The 21,095-nt window shown below is 37.0% G+C and overlaps 1 protein-coding gene across 6 annotated transcripts in view; it reads left to right on the forward strand.

The window, feature by feature from the left end:
- POLQ (DNA polymerase theta) overlaps positions 1-21,095 on the forward strand; it is a 126,476-nt gene that overhangs the window by 52,467 nt on the left and 52,914 nt on the right. For all 6 annotated transcript variants that reach the window (XR_015724200.1, XM_045812681.2, XM_045812682.2 and 3 more), the window contains 4 exons: positions 1,631-4,737; positions 7,366-7,509; positions 8,516-8,712; positions 17,503-17,743. Coding sequence is in view for 5 of the 6 variants with exons in the window: in XM_045812681.2 (XP_045668637.2) it covers positions 1,631-4,737; positions 7,366-7,509; positions 8,516-8,712; positions 17,503-17,743 (3,689 nt within the window). In the remaining variant the exon portion in view is untranslated. The remainder of the gene's footprint in view (positions 1-1,630; positions 4,738-7,365; positions 7,510-8,515; positions 8,713-17,502; positions 17,744-21,095) is intronic.

Consider the following 21,095-nt stretch of genomic DNA (forward strand, 5'->3'; position numbering starts at 1 on the left):
TGTTTTCAGTGCTTCGTAAAATTTATAGTCTTGGGACTGGTAGAAGGTTTGGCATGATTACTGTATGAAACCATCTTGAATGGTGACTTTCTATGGGTTCTTGATCACTTTGTTTATTTCTTCAGAAATTAGTCTCTAAGCTTTCTATCTCTGTGGGGTCAATTTTAGTAATCTGTATTTCCCTAGGAAATTACCATTTCATCTGGATTTTCAAATATATTTTTGTAGAGATTTGTAAATTAGTTTCTTAGGAATTTTAAGTATTTTTTCTGTTTCAATAGTTATTCCTCCTTTGTCATTTTCTATTTTTATAAATTTCTACTTTGTTTTTTCTTGATTGGGTTAGCTAGTGGTTTATCTATTTTTTAAATTCTTTAAAAATCTAAGATTTGGGGCACCTGGGTGGCTCAGTTGTTAAGTGTCTGCCTTCAGCCCAGGGCATGATCCCAGTGCTCTGGGATCGAGCCCCACATCAGGCTCCTCCGCTTGGAGCCTGCTTCTTCCTCTCCCCGTGCTTGTGTTCCCTCTCTTGCTGACTGACTCTCTCTGTCAAATAAATAAATATAATCTTTAAAAAAAAAAAGTTACTACTTTAAAAAAAATAAAAATCTAGGGTTTTTTTTTTAATTAGGTCTTTTTAAAAAAAATAATATACCTTATTAGTTTCTTTTTTTAATATTACGTTTTGTTCTTCCTGCTTTCTTCTTATTTTGTTGTAGCTTTTCTAATATTTTGGTGAACTAGGAATTTGTTGACTTCTATTTTTATTGACAAATGCTGTGTTTTTAGTGTAGTACTATGAATTTAGTACTGTGAATTTTCCTGTGGTCTCTATTTTGAGTATAATCCACAGACTGTGATATGTAGAGATTTTGTTTTTATTTGTTAGAAATGATGTAATTTGCATATTTTCCCTTTTTTGGCCAGGTGGAAGTGCTTTTTGTTTTTTTATTTTGTTAAATGATTTCTAGTCTTATTACACTACAATCTAATAGTGTTGTTTATAACACATATACTCTATGGAACTCACTGATGTTTTCTATGTGACCTAATACATGATCAATACAAACTAGATGTGTTCTCTATTGTAAAGGTGAAATGTTTGAAATATATTCATAAAGTCTACTTCATTGGTTATGTTCATTAGGTCTTCTTTATTTTTATTCCCCTCCTCAACATTTCATTGGTCTTTTAATGAGAGTGGTTTACTAAAGTCTACTAATTGTTAGTATATTTCTCTCTGTCTCCTTGTATCTCTTGTCTTTGCTTCATTAAAATATTGCTTGTTATTTGGTGTGTAAATACTCATAGTATATATGACTGGTAATGTTACCTTTATTATTTTTTTAGCAATAAATTTTACCCTTTTTTGTTTAATGCAAATTCCTCCTGATGTTTCATTTTGTACACAACTCTTATCATCAGTTGACATAGAATGCATTTTAACATTTATTTGTTTTCTGATTTCCCCAACTAGAATGTATGCTCTAAGACAGCAGATATATTTCCCTCTCGTTCAATGCTATTTCTTCAGTTCCTAGAACAGATCAGATCAATGCTTAGTAAATATTTCTGTATGCATGAACGAAACAATGCATTAATTTATTTCTTTTCCTGCATCATTATATAGTGCCCGAAAGGCAGTGGATGAGGAAGAGGAAGCAGTTGAAGAACGTAGGAATATGCGAACTATTTGGGTGACTGGCAGAAAAGGTTTAACTGAAAGGGAAGCAGCAGCCCTTATTGTAGAAGAAGCCAAAATGATTCTGCAGCAGGACTTAGTTGAAATGGGAGTGCAATGGGATCCATATTCCCTTTTAAATTCTGATACACAGTCATCGACCAGCAGTGAGTCAGAAGTAAAGGAACAGAAATTTATACTCCAAACTAAGAGATCTTGTAAAAGATTAACATCAAAGAAAAAAAGTAACTCGATGCTTAGTGATTCTTCTGCTAAGCATTCACCACATACTGTGCAAGATTTACAGAAAAGTGGGGAGCATACAAATTCCTTTTATGATAAGTTACACAATGGGAATCAAGAATGCCAGGCACATTCCATTTCCAGAGCAAGAAAATGGGCTTCTTTGAATACAAGTAAAGAGAAGCTAAGAACCTCTCTGAATGAGGGAAAAACACGCACTAAAAAAGCTGTTCAGACTCTCTTATTTGAGAAAACAAAAAAAGAAGCTCTGAGTTTCGGTTCAGAAAAGATGAGTACTGCCTCTGGATCTTGGACACATAGTAAACGGGTAAAACAGTCCAGACACAGTAGCCCTGTGAAAGACATTGGGATGTATAGAATTGATTTACAGGAACAGACTATGTCTAATCCTGTTTATTGTGAAGACACATTTTCCTTAAATGAGAAGAATGTAGAATTTAAAAGTCCAGAGCCTTTTGGTAAAAATGTATCTTTCTGTGCTGAGGGAAAATACAGCAAAGCATCATTCTCATCACAAAGAGAACAAAGTTCAAAGAATAAAACAAAAACTAATGATATTCTTGTGGAACGTTTTATCACACGATCCCAGAGTAAAAAAGTGAATTGTCAACCCACTAGTATGGTTAGTGAAAATGAAAGAGGATTCACTGTTGTTCAGTCAGAAAAAATAAACGAAGTCCTGATGGTACAAAATGACTCAAAAAACCGGAATGTTTATGTAAAACATGACACCCACTCAATTAACCAGTGCCCAGAAAAACAATCTGATAAGCAGACAAACACTTACACCAAACAGAAAGAAACAATAGAGAGACAAATACCCTGTGAGACAGGCAGTAGTTTTATGAATAGAGACTCAAATGTTATTTTCAAGTGTGGAAGTATGAAGTTTAATGGTGAGGAAAATAAATCAAATAATCTTCAGGTATCAGGAGATAATATAAGTAGCACCGAGATACTCAGATTACATCTCCCAACTGGAAAATCAGGAGGCCAACATGAGAATTTTCTAAATACCTCTAGAATACAGGAAAAAACAGATGCTTATGCAGCAAACAAAACTAAGAATAATTGTGTTTCTGACTTAGGTTTAGTTCCTTATGAATTCGAAGAAAGTTTTTACCTGGATACTCAGTCAGAGAAAATAATACAACAAATGGCAACTGAAAATGCCAAACAAGGAGCAAAGGATGCCAACCTGGCAACAGGGATGATGCAGAAGAGCTTAGACAACAAGAGCTCGGTACACTCTTTTCAGAATGAGATTCATATTACTTTTCCTGGTGAACAACATTCTCCAGGAGTGACAAATACAGATCATTTGGAAGTTAAGACTGTAGATGCTATGAAACAAGGCACTGATTCACATGGGGTTGATATCCTGACTCCAGAAAGCTCAGTTTTTCATTCTCCAATACTCTTGAGGGAAAATGGCCCTTGTTTTAAAGGGAATGAACTTTCTGTCACCGACTCTCAATTAAATAGTTTTCTTCAAGGTTATCAAACACAAGAAGCTATGAAACCAGTTACACCTCTGGTTCCTCAAGAGAGAACTACCGCTGGTATAGAAGCAGAATGTCTGCCAGTTTCTGAAACAAGTTTGAATTTGAGTGATAGTTTACTATTTGACAGTTTCAGTGAAGACTACCTAGTAAAAGAACAACTACCTGATAAACAAGTGAAAGAACCCCTCTCTTCTGCACTAACATCAAACCATTTCAGTCATTCTATGGGTGTGCAACCAGAGGGACCAATTAGAAAATCAAATATGAATGAGAATCAAGATAATCAGCAACAGTTGACTTGCTTCAGTGATGAATCTATTATATTTTCAGAAATGGATTCTGCTCAGATGGTTGAAGCTTTGGACAATGTAGAAATATGTCCTGTCCAAGAGAAACAGAATACTGCAGTATCTCTTAGAGCATTAGAACTAAGTGATCCAACGACTGTAGGTAATGATTATCCACAAAGAGAAGTAATTGGAGGACATAAAGATGAAAGGTCTCAAAAACCCGAATTAACTGAGATAGGGGAAAATAATTCATTCTTATGGTCAGGGGCATCATTTGATTTAAGTCCAGGACTGCAGAGACTTTTAGACAAAGTGTCCAGTCCTCTAGAAAATGAAAAGCAAAAATTAACCACTCCAAACTTGTCTAGTTTGAAAGGAAAAAATACAGAATTAAATGACAAACAAAAAGCGATTTCAAATTTGGAGCCAAATCAAGTGCAGGGAATCTCATTTTCCCCTAATACTGAAGTAAAAAGCAAGATTGGGGCTCTGGAGACCAATGCCCTTCATGAAATGTCATCCCCCTTGCCTTGTAAAGAGAACTGTGTAGCTGATGATAATGGACTCATTCCTCCTACACCCATTCCAGCATCTGCTTCTAAGCTGGTATTTCCAAGTATTCTTGGAACATCTTCTGTAAAACTTCGGAAAACACATAGTGTTTTACAGCTTGATGAAAGTTACTCATTTGGCTCATCTTCAAATATTAAAAACAAAGATTTAAGTTCAGAGAGTAGAAATGGTTTAAAAGAGGACAGTCCTATTAGAGACACAAGTTTTTCACTGCAATTGTCACAGGATGGATCGCAGTTAACTCCAGCCTCGTTCAGCCCAGGAAGTTTGGCCATAATTGATGTAGCAAGTGACCAAACTCTCTTTCGAACATTCATTAAGGAGTGGCAGTGCAAAAAGCGATTTTCCATCTCACTGGCTTGTGAAAAGATCAGTAATTTGACATCTTCTAAAAGTGCTACTATTGGTGGTAGGTTTAAGCAAGGTAAGAATTTTTTAAAATTTTTCATATTTTCATGTTTATATGTAAAATAGTGGATTGGGATGGGCCTGAGCCTTTTCATTATTGGATATTAAATGTAATAAATTTTTCCAGAGTTTAATTAAAGTTTCTTCTATGTGGGTTTACCTGTAGCACAGCTTTATGGTTGAACGCAACTAGATTAATAATAGTTGCCATCTGGTATAAGGGATGGGTGACTCCAGGACATGTGGGTATGAGAGCCGAGCCCTGAGAAAAAAAAGCTCAAGCTGGGATACTGAACTAATGCAGACCACCAAGGCAGTACTCATTCACTTGACCCACGGTTGTAGCTGTGGTCTAATCAGGCTGTGTCTGCCTCTTTCTTCTTAAGCCACAGATCTCACCTAAACAGCCTTCCTAGAGTAGATCCCCACACTAGGTGGTCCAAAGGGAGTTCCAGACCAGTCTTTTCTCTCAGGACAAGGATATAGCAGCCAAGCTTATTGCTGCTGCAGCCACCACAGTTGTGGCTGGCTCCAGGGCCAGCACCAGAACACCGTTTGGCAGCTTGATCATTGGGTATATCAGGAATCCATCTCTCAAACAGCAGCTCTTTCTTCAGTGCTATTCTGGACTTTGCCCTGTGTCAGGCCATGGAGCTCTTCTATTTGATTGTTGCCTTCCTTATCCTTTTCACTTTATGAGGCTTCACACAGGTCACCTATCTGTCTCTGCTTCTTCAACTCCAGGCCATATCTGGTGCTAGAGTATGCTAAGATTTACCATTAAAAATCATATATATATATATACACACACATATTTGTGTGTATATATGTGACTATATATAATATAGTAATATTAGAATATAAGTTTATAAAAACTAAAATATGTATTTTGAACAAGGATCGCCTTTTTTGGTATCTTAATGGTATAGCATCATGGTTTTTATTAATCATCAGTGCTCATGAATTACTTTCTATTAAATTGTAATATCCTTATTCACTTATATAATCACAAAAGTACATAGAAAAAAGGCACTATATTTTAATGTACATTAGCTACATGTTTCAGTACTTATCTCAAGTAGACTTGTATCTCCAACTGATGTTCATGAATTCTTTGCCAAAATGTTCACCCCACAGCCTCCTGGAGCCCTTCCAGGTTTTAAGAGACTTGAACCTTTTGTCAAATAATGCCATGTATGTATATTCCTGTCTTACTTCATGACAATAAGGATTTTGTACTATGGGAATAGCTGTCATCAGCTTGACAACCTATTGTGGAAAGCAAAGATTTGATTAGATTTCTTAAATCTCTGTATTTATGAATGAATTTGTTCATAAAAGTTTGAGTATTTCATCTTTAATTTATGGAACATGTGTTTTTTAATTTTTTCTTTTGAGTATAATTGACACACAATGATATATTAATTTCAGGTGTACAAAATAGTGATTGGATAAGTTTATATATTACACTATATTCACCATGAGTATAGCTACCATCTGTCCCCATACATTGCTATTAGGGTAATTGACTATGTTCTTTATGCTGTGCCTTTTATTCCCATGATTTATTCATTCCATAACCAGAAGCCCATATCTCCCACTTTCTTTCACCCATTTTGCTCAACCCCCCATTCTCCCCTTCCCTCTGGCAACCAACAGTTTATTCTCTGTATTTATAAGTCTGATTCTGCTTTTGGTTTATTCATTTGTGTTTTTGTTTTAGATTCTACATATGAAGTGTAATCATGGTATTTGTCTTTCTCAGTTTGATTTATTTCACTTAGCATAATACTCTCTATGTCCATGTTGTCTCATATAGCAAGTTCTCATCCCTTTTTATAGCACCATAATATTTCATTGTGTGTGTATATACACACACACACACACACACACACACACACACACACACACACCACATCTTCCTTATTCATTTGTCTATCAATGGACACTTAGGTCATGGAGCACATGTGTTAATGACAAGTTTTATGTACTTTTTGTGTTGACTAATACTTTCCATTTTTCATTCAACATACATAAAATTGAGCACATTCTCTGTGCTAGGGGTTAGAGGGATAAAATTGTTGACTTAAATTTAACAGATATGTGCCATTTATTTTCAAGGTACTGGGGATCTAATTGCAAATAAGATAGACTGGTTTTTGACTTGTATCTATAAAGTTGGAGATGCCTTATTTTAGAAAAAAATGTTGATTCCAGATACAAAATCATACCTGATTCTTCGCCAAGAAATAAGATGCTTGATTTCCTGAAGTTTTTAGTGTTAGGAATTGCTGAAGTCACTACAAAATTTTTGTAGCATTCAAATGGTCTTTATTTCTGTTTGAGTTATGGCGATTCAAAATGCAGCTTTTAAAAAATTTAGTTAATAACTATTTTAGTCATTATTATAGATCCATTTTAAGAAATCTTTGGTAAATTTTTCATAGTGACAGTTATCTTAATAGATGGGAAGCCTAGAAAGATCTTATATATACATAGAAATGACCATCCAAATAATGCATATTTTAGGGATCTGGATATTTTGCCAATCAAATAGTTCTTGTATTATCATTGTTATTTTTTAACATTCAGTTTAATGGCTTTATTTTGAGATTTTTAACTATTTCACTTTTGATTTACTTAGTTAACTCACCTCAGGAAACCCCTGTTAGAGATGATGGTGTTCCTGTTAAAGGTTGTGATGACATCCTGGTGGTTGGTCTGGCAGTATGCTGGGGTGGAAGAGATGCCTATTATTTTTCATTGCAGAAGGAACAAAAGCATCCTGGTAAGTTAATTGCTATTTAACTTAATCACCATATGATTTTAATATAATCTCTATTAGGATAGTGACCTATTGGTTGAGAATAATTTCCTGATACTTAGCTAGAATTTATCTTTAGGCTTAAAAAATTCTTGGGGGGGGGGAATAATGGCTATTGTCTACATTAGTTCATATATTAAATAGAATGAATGTCTTAACCACAACATTTACTCCCATTTACTTATCACATGGGCTACTGATACAATCTTTTCTTCTTGAAGGCAGTAGAGACTTAGGGACTCCTTGGCCACCTTGAGAGTTTGCTTTTGAAGATTAGATCATAGCAGTCTTTTTTCAGACTTTTTTCATGTTATTGATTGGGTCTGGAACTTATCTAGAGACAGTGATGAGCTGAACATCAACTACAGTAGTTGAATCATACAGCCTTTGTAGATGTCTGTAGAACTGAGAGGATATGATCTGGAAATATCTTGTGATCTGGTTACAGTTGTTGCATTAGATTGTTGCATTAGCTGATGGATTGGTTTTAGACAGTAGCAAAATTAATAAGTAAACATTTTAAAGAATGCTGTGTAATACCTGTTCTTGAGTAAGCATGAAATATTTTCAGTTGTTTTGAGGGAAAATGTGTTATGTTAAATAGAAACTTGAGCTTCTATTTTTTTTTAGATCTAACATTATATGTTCACACTAAATCTTTTTAAAAAAGAGTTCATTTAAAATTCATTTCAAAATACCTTTTATGTCTAACTCCTTATTCTGAGAAATGTACATTTATTTTTAGGAATCTTGAAATTTAAAAATTTCACCTAAATAAATAAAGCCTTGATTTTTAGAATACGAAGCACTTCATCTGTGTAGCCAACATGACCTGAATAAGGTCATGCTGAATTATTGGTTCCATGGAGCTGGATCCTTAGACTTTTCAGTCTTTCCATTAGAGATTGCTCTAGAGATCAAATGAGTGCATGTAATTTTTGCCTTAAGACTTTTTGTTTGTTTTCTAAAGAAATTAGTTCCAGTTTGGTCCCACCTTCTCTGGATCCAAGCCTGACCGTGAAAGAGAGAATGTGGTACCTTCTATCCTGCTTTCAAGAGGAATCTGATAAAGAACGTTCTATTATCATCTATGACTTCATCCAGAGCTATAAAATTCTTCTTCTGTCTTGTGGTATCTCCCTGGAACAAAGTTATGAAGATCCTAAGGTTTCATGTCTTATTTAATTTTTACCATACTTAACAATTTTTTTTTAATGTGTAGTGTTAATTCTTAAATGACTTGGTATTTATTTAGCTCCAACAATGAGGCTTAAATTTTTTAGAGTAGTCACTCCTTTATCCAGTAATCTCATCCACCCAGAACAGAATGTGATGCACCAAATACCTCTGTGTAGATAAAAGCAGGTTCCACAAATTTGAAGCACTAAAGTTCATACCTTTCCTCAGAGATTTAAAAATTTTTTGATTTTGGTTATGTTTAAAGTTTTCTGTCTTAGTAAATTAGAAATGAAATGAGAACTGTCAGGTTTAAATATATGATAGCAGGATGTTTCAAATATCCATGAAGACAGAGGCAGAAAATAGGAAAAATGTGTAAACCTAAGACATTGAGAAGAATAGTAGGGCCATTTAACATAGGACAGATTACCTTACTAGCCTCTGAGAACTTTACTATTATAATAGCAAAGCATGATACACTTCTCATAATGATGATTCTGAGTTATTAAGGAAAGGGTAATTTATGTTATTGTAACATACACTTTACAGTATAATGCATTTTTATAAGACATTTATTTATGATACCATAGCTCTCAAAAGGGTATCATTTTCCACCTGTTGATACTGGTTACATGAGGCATATGGAATATTAATTTTGAATTTGTATGTGATACTACTTAGTTGTTATTAGCAATATAGTCAATAATAGGATAAATTTTGGTTTCTTAGTTTCTTTAGCTTTTGGGGGGAAAGATTTTCAAAGGCAGTATCAGATAAACTGAAGATACTCTCCTTTTCCATAGTTCAAGCTAGGCTTGGTTGACATATGATAAATTTCATGTAGTTTTTAAACTGACCTTTACTGGATATAAAAAGTTGTCACTGAATTTTGATGTTCCATACTAGTCAGCCTTCAAAAAAAAAAAAAAATGATATCTTGCCATTTGCAACGACATGGATGGAACTAGAGGGTATTATGCTAAGCAAAATAAGTTAATCAGAAAGACAGCTATCATATGATCTCAGTCATATGTGGAATTTAATAAACAAAACAGAGGAACATAGGGGAAGGAAAGGAAAAATAAAGCAGTATGAAATCAGGGAGACAAACTGTAAGAGACTCTTAATCATAGGAAACAAACTGAGAGTTGCTGGAGGGGAGAGGGGTAGGGTGATGGGGTAACTGGATGATGGACATTAAGGAGGGTATGTGATGTAATGAGCACTGGGTTAAGACTGATGAATCAATGAACTCTACCTCTGAAACTGATAATACAGTATATGTTAATTAATTGAATTTAAGTTAAAAAAACTCAAAAAAATTTGATGTTCCAGAGTCCAAAATGAGAATCTGGGTAATACCAGTTTCTCATTAAAACTACTATACCATCTCAGATTTATTATACCACTTTTTGCATAAACTACTTGAAATATTCCATAATTGGTTTTGTCAACCACAACACTTTTGATGTAAGAAGATAAACTATTAATTTTTAAAATCTCACTTTTATAAGAAACATTTGCCAACTTTTACATCAAACTACCTTATTCAGTATTCTCTAAAATGTTTCTGATCACCAATTTCTAATGTGGCGGGGGTCCCCACACCTCCAACAATTCCCTGGGTATCAGCTGATTATCCTACAATTCAACTCAATTCTGACACTGCCTACCTAGGTTGTTATGCTTCTGACCCACTAGCTATAAATCAAAGTTTCCCACCACCCCCTCCTTGGGTTCAATTAATTTGCTGGAGCGGCTCACAGAGCTCAGGAAACCAGTTTATTCCCTAGATTACTGTTTGTTTGTTTGTTTTACAAAAATATTAAAGGAAATGAATCAACAGCCGGATAAAGAATACATAGGGTGAGGTATGTAAGAAAGGGCATGGAGCTTCTGTATACTCTCCAAACATACCACTCTCCCTGCATTTCCATGTGTTCACCAACCTGGAAGTTCTCCAAACCCTGTCTTTTGGGTTTTTGTGGAGCCTTCATACATAGACATGATTGATTAAATCATTGGCCATTGGTGCAGCCTCCAGCCGCTCCCCCATCCTAGGAGGGTGGGACTGAAAGTTCCAACCCTCCAGTCACAGGGCTGGTTTTTCTGACAACCATCCCCCCATCCTTAGGTGACCTAAGGACATTACAAAAGCCACCTCATTAACATAACAGAAGACATCTTTTTGTCTCCCTCTCAGTTTAGCAAATTTCAAGGATTTTAGAAGTTCTGTGCTAGAAATGAGAACGAAGACCAAATACATATTTCTTATGAGTCACAATATCACAGTCCACCCCTGGTCTTCAAACACGGTTGTCATAACGTGATTATTATAGCAAAACAATAGTAAAAGTCCAAAGAAGTTGGCACATTACTAGAATCCCATTCAGTTCAGATGAAAATGTCTCCCAGGCTTCCATTCAATGTTGCCAGGTTCCAAAAGCAAGAGAAGTGTCAGCAATATATGGCTTCACCCTTTTAGGCATCTGGCTTAATTGAGCTAAGAGACAATATCATCTCTTGCTTAGAGCTTCTTTTGAGGTGTTAATATTGGATTTTCCTCATTGCATAACACATTTATTCATTTCTTCACCTATAGCTACTATTTTTCCTTCTATGCTTTTAACCTATATGTTACAATTCCGAAGCAGTTGATGGGGCAGGTTGTGCCTTCACCCCATCTGGCATGATTATAGTTTCTTGCTTAGGAATCATCCATTTCCAGCCCTTATACTTCTACTCCTGATCCTGTGACCCCTGCATCAGCTAGGAGGAAAAAAGTTGAGGTGATGTGGGGAAGAAAGTATACCAGCACCTTCCCCGTCCTTACCTCTCCAGATCCAAACAGAGAAATGTACCCAGTGGGAACACTCCTGTAGCCCCACTAATATTCATTCATGTTGAGTGGGGGCACATACTCATGAAGGCGTATAAGCCAGCCCTTCCTGCCTTTATCTCCCTCCATTTTAGACAACTTATATTTTAATTGCCCATTCCAATTCTCTATCAGACTAGTACTGAGGATATCTCTTTGGCCATTGTTGAACATTATGGGCTATGAAGTGTGTTTTTTGGTCTGAAGAAATGATGGTCAGCCATCCAAACTGGTGCAGTATCTTCTGTTCTGGTTCTTTTATAGCACTCAGAGCATTTGCATCTACAATCAGGTAAGCAAAGCATGGTCCAGAGTCAATGTCTAGTCCTATCTGGACCCATTTGTACCTCTCCACGGCTACTAGCATTAGTCTCACCTGCCACCTATCTTCCTGGCCTTCCTACTGGGGAATCTGCCAAATAACCATCTGCAGTCTCTGACTCTCTTGTTGACAGATAGAATAGTTCATTTTAGCCTTCTGTGCCTCAGAGGGTACAAGAGGAATATGTCTAGATTCAGCCATCTCTGTATTGCTGCAGTGAACCATGTCCCCTCACTCATGGACCCAGGTGACCATCTCAAAGGGGCATGCAGGGAAATCTGCTTGATAATTTGAGTCACCTTCCAAACCTAGAAGGGAGTTCTTGTGAAAGGCATTAATGTGTCCTACTTTCATGCACCCCCAAATTTCCGTAGGACAGTCCTGTAAGAGCATCCTGTTAGCAGGCCAGGTCTCCATTACCGCCCTGACTGAATTTTGGCCAGGCTGTTGGGCATTATTCATGAGCCAATGAAAACCCAAACATAGGGCCTCTTCCCAGCTGTTCAATTCTTTCATCACCGCTAGGAAAACAGCATGTAACTCAGCACACCAGGATGATCTGTTTTCTTCTTTGAGTAGAATAACAACTTTCCAAAACAGGGTATTGTCCATCCAGTTTGGAACTGCATCCAGAAACCTAGCAGTTTTTTATCAGTCAGTCAAGAGCTGTTTATAGAGCACTGTCCAAGTGGCAATAGAATCCAGAAGCAGCTCCTCACATAATTCCGGAGTCAAGCCTAAGAGAAAAGAGGCTCCCTGCTCTTGAGTATCTCTTTTTTGATTCCCCAGGCAGCATGATCCTGTGTAACCTGTTAACATTTTATTATGGAACTCTACTGGGCACTGCCAACTCCATTAGAGCATTTCTCATATATCACCCATGTTGTGTGGGTATTTCACGTTTCAAGATTATGTTATATCCTTTAGTCATAATCAATTAATAATGTCAAATAGAAAGGTCGTAAATATCTTCAAATGGAAATTCTCTTGTTTAAAGTCCCAGTAGTCATTTTTGGAAGGTGCTCACAAGCTCTTGCCATTAGCCCCAGTCTCCACATAGGGCTATTGCACAAAGAATTTGTCCCTACCAGCACTCAGGCTTCATTCCACACTGTGTGGGGTCAGGCAATCTTACTGGTTCTCACTGAGCATTTAACATTGCTTGAAGGGTAGGATTTATATGCCTTGAGTTTTACAATAGTAATGATGAGACACGTTCCTCTGTTAGACATAATGTCCATTTCCAAAATGCAGTCAGGTAAAGACCCAACCACCCCATCTAAAGCCTGTTCAAACATATCAATTTTCCTACAGACTTAATTTTCCTTTTCCTTAATTCCATCAACTCTTACATTTCTAACTATAACCTTCATTAGGACTTCATCAGTGTGTTTTGGTTTTACAGAACTAGGTAGTTAGAGGAAGTGTTCCCCAGCCAGGCATAACACTTACTACCATAACATATTTAGGTAAAGGAGATATCACTTTTTTTCCCCCGAGGTTTTATTTATTTATTTGAGAGAGAGCGAGAGAACACACAGGTGGGGGAAGGGGCAGAGGGAGAAGCAGATTCCCTGCTGAGCAGGGAGCCAGGGCTCCATCCAGGACCCCAGGGTCATGACCTGAGCCAAAAGGCAGATGCTTAACTGACTGAGCCACCCAGGTACCCCAAAGAGATACAACTTCTTTACATAATATCTACTTAAACATTCCAGTTTGCATAATCCTATCAACCATTACATTTTTATGGTTCTCTTAATCTAACTGTAGCCCAAATCAGGGCTTTACCAATGGGTTTTAGTACCACAGTTCCTAGATCTCCCATCTGGTAGTCCTGGAAACTTTTCCACCCCCTGACAGTTTTAGCTATTCTTGTCTGAAAGGCTTTGGGTCCCCAGGGAAGGGTTGAGCCAAGGGACCCTGACCCTTTTATCAGTCTTTAACTTGATTAATCTGCCTAACCACTGATTGCTGGTCAGGTTTCTCATTGTAATTTACGTCTTTAAGCTTTTTAAACTTCTCCAGATTATGGTAAATAGAGCAGTCTTGTCTGGGGCCCTTTAATGGTGGGGGCTAGAAGGGGGTTGCTTTGACCCACCCAACCTTTGGTGATGCTTTATTAAAATATTTTTTTAATCCATCAATACTCATTGTATTCATCACGTTTCTTAATAACCATCTAAAAATTTCCATCCCGCTGGGGTGAGTCCTGAGACTCTTCCCTTTCTGTTTTCTCTTTCTCTTGCTCCTATCAATATTTGCTTCATATTCACCATATTTCTTAATCTTTTATAAATTTCTACCTTTTTGGGAAGTCTCTTGACCTCCCGCTGCCTCTTCCCATTCTCTTGGCAATAAACCTAATGTCTTTATTACCATTTCTAAGGCCTATGAGAGGAAGCTAAGAAGGCAAATTTGATGAGGCTTTCCAAACTGTCCCTCGGTTTTGCGACAATAGGGTTATATGGGGTACCTGTGTGAAAGGGGCCACCTTAAACCACAGCATTTACTATGACCTGAGGTGAGTAATGGTTAGATTTCAGCAGGTAAATATCCCGGTTATTATAATGGGGTCCCATATGGCTTACATATGAAGAATATCAGCTGTTTCACCTGGGGTGTTCCACTTGGCATTTATAAGAGAAGAGGGACAGTCTCCCTCTCAGGGTAAACAGAGTTTATAATGGTTTTTATCCTGTGCACCAGGCTAGCTGTTCCCATAGGAATAGCCATCCGTGTGTCTGGATCACATACACTCAACTTTGTACTGTAGTGAGCTCTGGGTCCTACATCAACCCTCTGCTCTTCCATTCTGCAGCATCCCAAACCAAACACTCCTAAATTACTCCCATAATCCATTTTAGTAAAGGTTCTGCAGGAAGCTGATGATAGTGATTCACAAAATGAAACAACTCTGTCATATCCTGTATACCCCTTGGTGTTTTTTGTTTTTGTTTTTGTTTTTTTTTAAGATTTTATTTATTTATTTGACAGAGAGAGAGAGACAGCCAGAGAGAGAGGGAACATAAGCAGGGGGAGTGGGAGAGGAAGAAGCAGGCTCCCAGTGGAACAGAGAGCCTGACGCGGGGCTTGATCCCAGCACCCTGGGGTCACGCCCTGAGCCGAAGGGAGACACTTAACGACTGAGCCACCCAGGTGCCCCATATACCCCTTGGTTTTGATAGTTGCTAGGTATTGCCCTCCTATATTGATTACCTTATTGGTGACCAGAGGTCTTAGGGGTGCTTTGTGTTGTCCCTGCACAGTTGACTTTGAGGCTAGTGGCTAAAGCTCAGACAGACTTAAATCTGAGTTTGGTTTACCATCAAGGCCAGACCCAACACTTTCCTTTACTTTTATTGAGCTATCACAGATAACAGTAACCAAGAGATTGTATGTTTAGTGTTCTTACTTTTTTTTCATTTACTTATATATCCAATGAGCCAACTCCTTGGGAGGTAGGTCTACCATTTTTAAATTGCATTAGTAACTTTTACCCTTAGTAATGGTAGTGTAGCTACAGTTTCATACATGGGTCACTGGGTAGGCATCCAGGGATCAAAGGATCATCATCCCCCACCCCTTTATCCTTTCTCTTTATAAACCATATGTTTCTGTGAGCCAGGCCCTTCTAGCAAGACTCACTTTTCTGATACCAAGTAAAGTTGTTCTGAGACCAATTCTGATGTGTTTGTAGGGTTTTTCCCATACCATCAAGCAGTGCTGGAGACAGCAGCTGGGTTTCCGACAATTCCACTCAATTCTGACACTACCTCCCTGGAGATAGCATCAGATTCCACAGGTTAAGCATCAGTGCCACAGTACTGCCTGCTATTTTGAGTCTTTCTCCTTGAAAGACTTGCTGCAAGCCCGAGTTAACACCTGTGCTTCTGACCAACTGACTACAGACTAGAGATTCTGAGGACTCTCCTCCAAGGACATCTGGCGAGGATGTCAGATGCCAGTTCTAAGTCCAGGTTCTTACCTATACTTCTGACCAACTGACTATAAATGAGAGGCTCCTGTGACCTTTTCCCCCTTCGGATTCAATTAGACAGGTGGAGGGGAGCTTCCGGCACAACACCCTTGCCAGCACCTCTGTGTTCACCAGCCTCAAAGCTCTCCGAACCCTGTCATATTGGGATTTTCAGGAGCCTTCATTACATAGACACGGTTGATTAAATCATTGGCCATTGGTGATCGATTCAACCTCCAGGCACCTCCCAGCAGGTCAAAGGGCGAGACTGAAAGTTCCCACCCTGCAATCACAGGGTTGGTTCCTCTGGCAGCCAACCCCCATCCTTAGGTAACCTAGGGGCATTCCCAAAGCCACTTCATTAACATAACAAAAGATGCCTTTATCTCTCTCAGAGTTTAGGAAATTTCAAAGGTTTTCTGTGCTAGAAATGGGGAGAAAGATCAAATTTATATATATATATATATTTTAAGATTTTATTTATTTATTTGACAGAGAGAGACAGCGAGAGAGCAAACACAAGCAGGGGGAGTGAGAGAGGGAGAAGCAGCTTCCCGCCCAGCAGGGAGCCCAATGCGGGGCTCAATCCGAGGACCGTGAGATCATGACCTGAGTCAGATGCTTAACTGCTGAGCCACCCGGCGCCGCCAAATTAATATTTCTTATTATAATTCACCATATCACACTCCCCTATCAAACCACATTCTTAACTTACAGAAGAAGTCATTGAGTCATGTAATCGTCAGAATTATGAACAGGGCTTAGATTTCCTTATTCTAATTTAGTTTTGATCTGCTAGATCACCTAGTGTTAGAAACTACAAGAGATAAACCATAAAAGACTCTTAATCGAATGAAATAAACTGAGGATTGCTGGAAGGGAGGGCGGTGGGGGATGGGATAACTGGGTGATGGACATTAAGGAGGGCATGTGATGTAATGAGCACTGCGTATTATATAAGACTGATGAATCACTGAACTCTACCTCTGAAACAAATAATACAGTATATGTTAATTGAATTTAAATTAAAAAAAAAAGTCAAAAAAAAAAAGTCACACACAAAAGAAACTACAGGTCTTCTAATCTGGCAGGGAAGCTAAAAATAGCAATTAAATGATTTGTTGGATGGCTCTTTTGGCAGGCCCTTATCCTGAGGGGAAAGCCTAGAGGCTTTCTAAAACTGGTTATAAACTTTTAATGGTAAAACATTTATGTCTCACTTCTTATAATGCTAGAAAACTTTTTAAAAACCTAGAACTTATATAGGCCCGTCTTTATTATAGTAGCTTAGCCAAAATTAGTGGAGAAGATTCCATCTACATTTTCAGAAATATGGTTTTAATTATCTGAGAGGCACTTGGATTTCAAGCCCATTTCAGAATCAGATCAGCAGAAATGTTATAGCTATGGAAAACTTAAGTTTTCCTTCTTTGAAAACTGCTCTCACTAGTACCAAAAATGAGTCCTGGTATAATTTACAATTATCCTTTCCTTCTCCTCTCCTGGGAAGACCACTGAATTAGTATTAAGTGAAAATGAGTGAGATAAGAAATGAGCATTTTCCTCTTTTAAGTGTGCACAAATGTCTTTGAACCCATTTAGGTGGCGTGCTGGTTACTAGATCCCGATTCTAAGGAGCCAACTCTTCACAGCATAGTTTCTAGTTTTCTTCCTCATGAGCTTCCCCTCCTGGATGGGATAGAGACTGGACAAGGAATTCAGAGCCTGGGGCTGAATGTCAACACTGAGCATTCCGGGCGATACAGAGCGTCTGTAGAGTCGATTCTCACCTTCAATGCTATGAATCAACTCAATTCTTTGTTGAAGAAGGAAAACCTTAAAGGTAAAAACAACCTTGCCGGCATTTTTATGCTGTTACAGACTGGTGATAGTTCTGTATTTATCTACTTTTTATCCCAAGTCTTTATCGCTCTTTATCACACTTCTAATGCAAACTCTGTTTTTGGATTGTCTAGGACAGAGGTTAACAAACTTTCGGCAAAAGGCCAGACATTAAATAGTTTTGACTTTGCTGCCCAGGCAGTCTCAATCATAAATATTCAACTCTGCCATCACAGCACAAAAGCAGCCATAGATAATATGAAAATGAGTGTTCCAATAAAACTTTATTTATAAAAACAGACATCTGGCCCTTGTTTGGCTCTAGTTTGCATACCTCAGACTCTACTGTAATGAAGAGAATTAGTGGCATTTTATCACTTGTTGCTAATTTTATATTTGAACTTTATTCAATGATTTTTATTCACACTTAAAACCTAATCTGTCATGAAATTTAAAAAGTGACATATTTTCTTTTTAGAACTATAAATAGTTATTTTTGTAGCAAAGGATGAATATCCTTTGATTTTTTTTTTTTTTTTACATCATGATAAATAGCATGGATTTATTGTGCAGTCTGCTGGCCCAGAGTGAGTACCTTGACTTTAGACAGCATATCATATGCTTATGGTAGAAATAATGAAGTGGAACAAAGTTGACTTCATTGTGAGAAGATTTAAACCATGAGTTTATTGCATGATTAATAAATACTAGATACAGCAGACTGATGAATTTGCACAGACCAGGTTTGACTGTGGGCTGTATCACTTATTAGCGAGAGACCTTGGGCAAGCTACTGACACTCTTTAAATCTGTTTCTTATAATGTTATAAATATTAAATGAGAGTAAACTTAATGCAGTGTTTGCCAAAGTAGGGACTCATTACTATGTTAGATGATGATGATGCTTTTTACTGCTAGCATAAGCCCTCTGTGCTGATAGTAATGTTCTCCCCAGCATCACTGGGGTAGAATAATACAAAGATCAAACTGACTTGTTTGTTTATAGGAGACCTGCTTAAGCGATATTAATTAGCGGCTCTTGAACATGCACTGAAATATTTCAAACTCAGCTTCTCTAAGACCGTGTAGGCAGGCCAAGGAGTTGGAGTATATGGTACATATGCCACAGGACTGCTTCTATGTTTATGAGAGATAATGCTGAATGAACACAGCTGTCTTTCCCTCTCAGTTGGCCTCATCTGCCCTTAGGATAGGAGTCCTGAGTAATCTGTGTAGTTCCCAGACAGTAACGTTTGGTGATGGTGATATGGATTAGTCTGTAACTTTTTTTTTTTTTTTAAAGATTTTATTTATTTATTTGACAGAGAGAGAGACAACCAGCGAGAGAGAGAACACAAGCAGGGGGAGTGGGAGAGGAAGAAGCAGGCTCCCAGTGGAGCAGAGGAGCCAGATGCGGGGCTCAATCCCAGCACTCCGGGATCACACCCTGAGCCGAAGGCAGACGCTTAATGCCTGAGCCACCCAGGCACCCCCAGTCTGTAACTTTTTATGAACATTTTTTGCCCATTATCAGAATTAAAATCTTTCAATATCTTTGGGAGGGAACTTTTCCACTACTTAAAGAATTTTTCAACTACAGAAAAAGAAAACTATGGTTTTCCTTTCCAGAAAAGTATAAGAAACCCTCTAGATTTGTTATTTTTAACTTTTACAGTTTCAGTGTGCCTTGAAATCTTTTTTATGCATATTTTCAAAAGTGGGTGGCCAGGAGATATTAAATGCCTTCTTGTACAGTGCAGAGGCTTTCTTGTTCAAAGAGTCCATAGAATTGAAGCACACTGAGATAAAGTTTTTAGAGAGAACGTAAACAGGTGTCAAATTTTATTTGGAAATAATTATTTCAGGATGTGCTTGAAGGATCTATAGAATATTCATCTTTTTCTTTTCTCATTCTCTTGCCTGTTGGGTGGGTATGTTCTGGCAGCTGACTTCTCCCACTAGAGGTCTGATTTTTGTTTGGGTGTGACTAAATTTTAATAATAATGTGACTTTGCTTAGTGTGACTCAGGACTAAGTATCCTGGTCTCTTCACATGGATCAATTAGGTTCTTTCCAGAGTGGTTTGAACATTGATGATTTTCTAGGGATGGAGTGAGTTGGTTTCTCTCTTTTTTAAAGTAGATCTCAGCTGTACAGATTTGTATTTGTCATAATCTTTCTTTCACGTACACTGTCATCATTGGTCCGTGTATGGTCCTCTTAGTATTTATTATTATTTTAATATATAATACCTGTTAACTCACACTATTAATAGACATTTGTGTCTACCTATGTGCTCCTCCTTTCTTGCACATTCAAGTTTTGTTTATTGTTCCCTTTTTATTTTAAATTTTATTTTTTAATTAAAAAAATTTTAGCATATATATATATATATATAAGTCCAAACAATATATTATTTAGTTTTGCTTGTTTTTGAACTTTATAAAACACCTGTCACATTGGGACTTTTTTTACTCAGCATCATGTTAATAAGATTCATGTGTTTTATTTCAAGAATCTATAATTTATTAGTTTTCACTGCTTTGTAATATATAACTGTGCGAGTGTGCCAAAATTTATTTGTCCATTTTACTGTTGATGAATATTTGGGTTGTTTCTGTTCTTGTTTTATTTTGTTTAGTTTTTTTGTTTTTCTATAATAAGTAGTTCAGTAGACATATTCTCACACATATACATGTTTCCTAGTACCTGTGGGCAAGAATTTCTTTTGAGTGTGGTATTACTCTGTCATGAGAATGGAAATATTCAACTTTATAAGATAATGCTAAATTGTTTTCCAAAATGGTATATACATTTACTCTCTAAACAGCAATGTGAAAGAAATATTGCTGATTCATATGGTCTCAACTTTGCCATCATCGGTTATAAAATGGCTGTAATTTTTCTTTCTTGTGCTTTGTTTTTGGTAACAAAACTATTCTAGTTTCATGGAATGAGTGATAAATATAACCTCTCTCTCTCTTTTTTTTTTTTTTTTTGAGGAGGCGTTTATGTATCATGGAAATGATGTGTTCCTTGAAATTTTGGTAGAGTTTGCCTATAAACTGTTTCTTTGTGGAAATATTTTTAACCATTACTCTAATTTTTTAATAACTGTAAGATTATTGAATTATATCTTTATGTTTTGGTAAACTATATTTTTATTATATTATTGTTATAACATTACTATATATTCTTATAATGAACTATTTTTAAGGATTATCCCTTTCATCTAGATTTTCAAATTTATTGTCATTAAGTTATTGCTGATTTTTTAAATACATTTGTGGTTTATCTGTTATGTTATCTTTTTCTTTCACCGTATTTATTGTTTGATCTTACTGGAAGTTTAC

This window comes from Ursus americanus, chromosome 4 (assembly GCF_024610735.1).
Source record: "Ursus americanus isolate L20-20 chromosome 4, mUrsAme1.1.p, whole genome shotgun sequence".
Lineage (NCBI taxonomy): Eukaryota > Metazoa > Chordata > Mammalia > Carnivora > Ursidae > Ursus > Ursus americanus.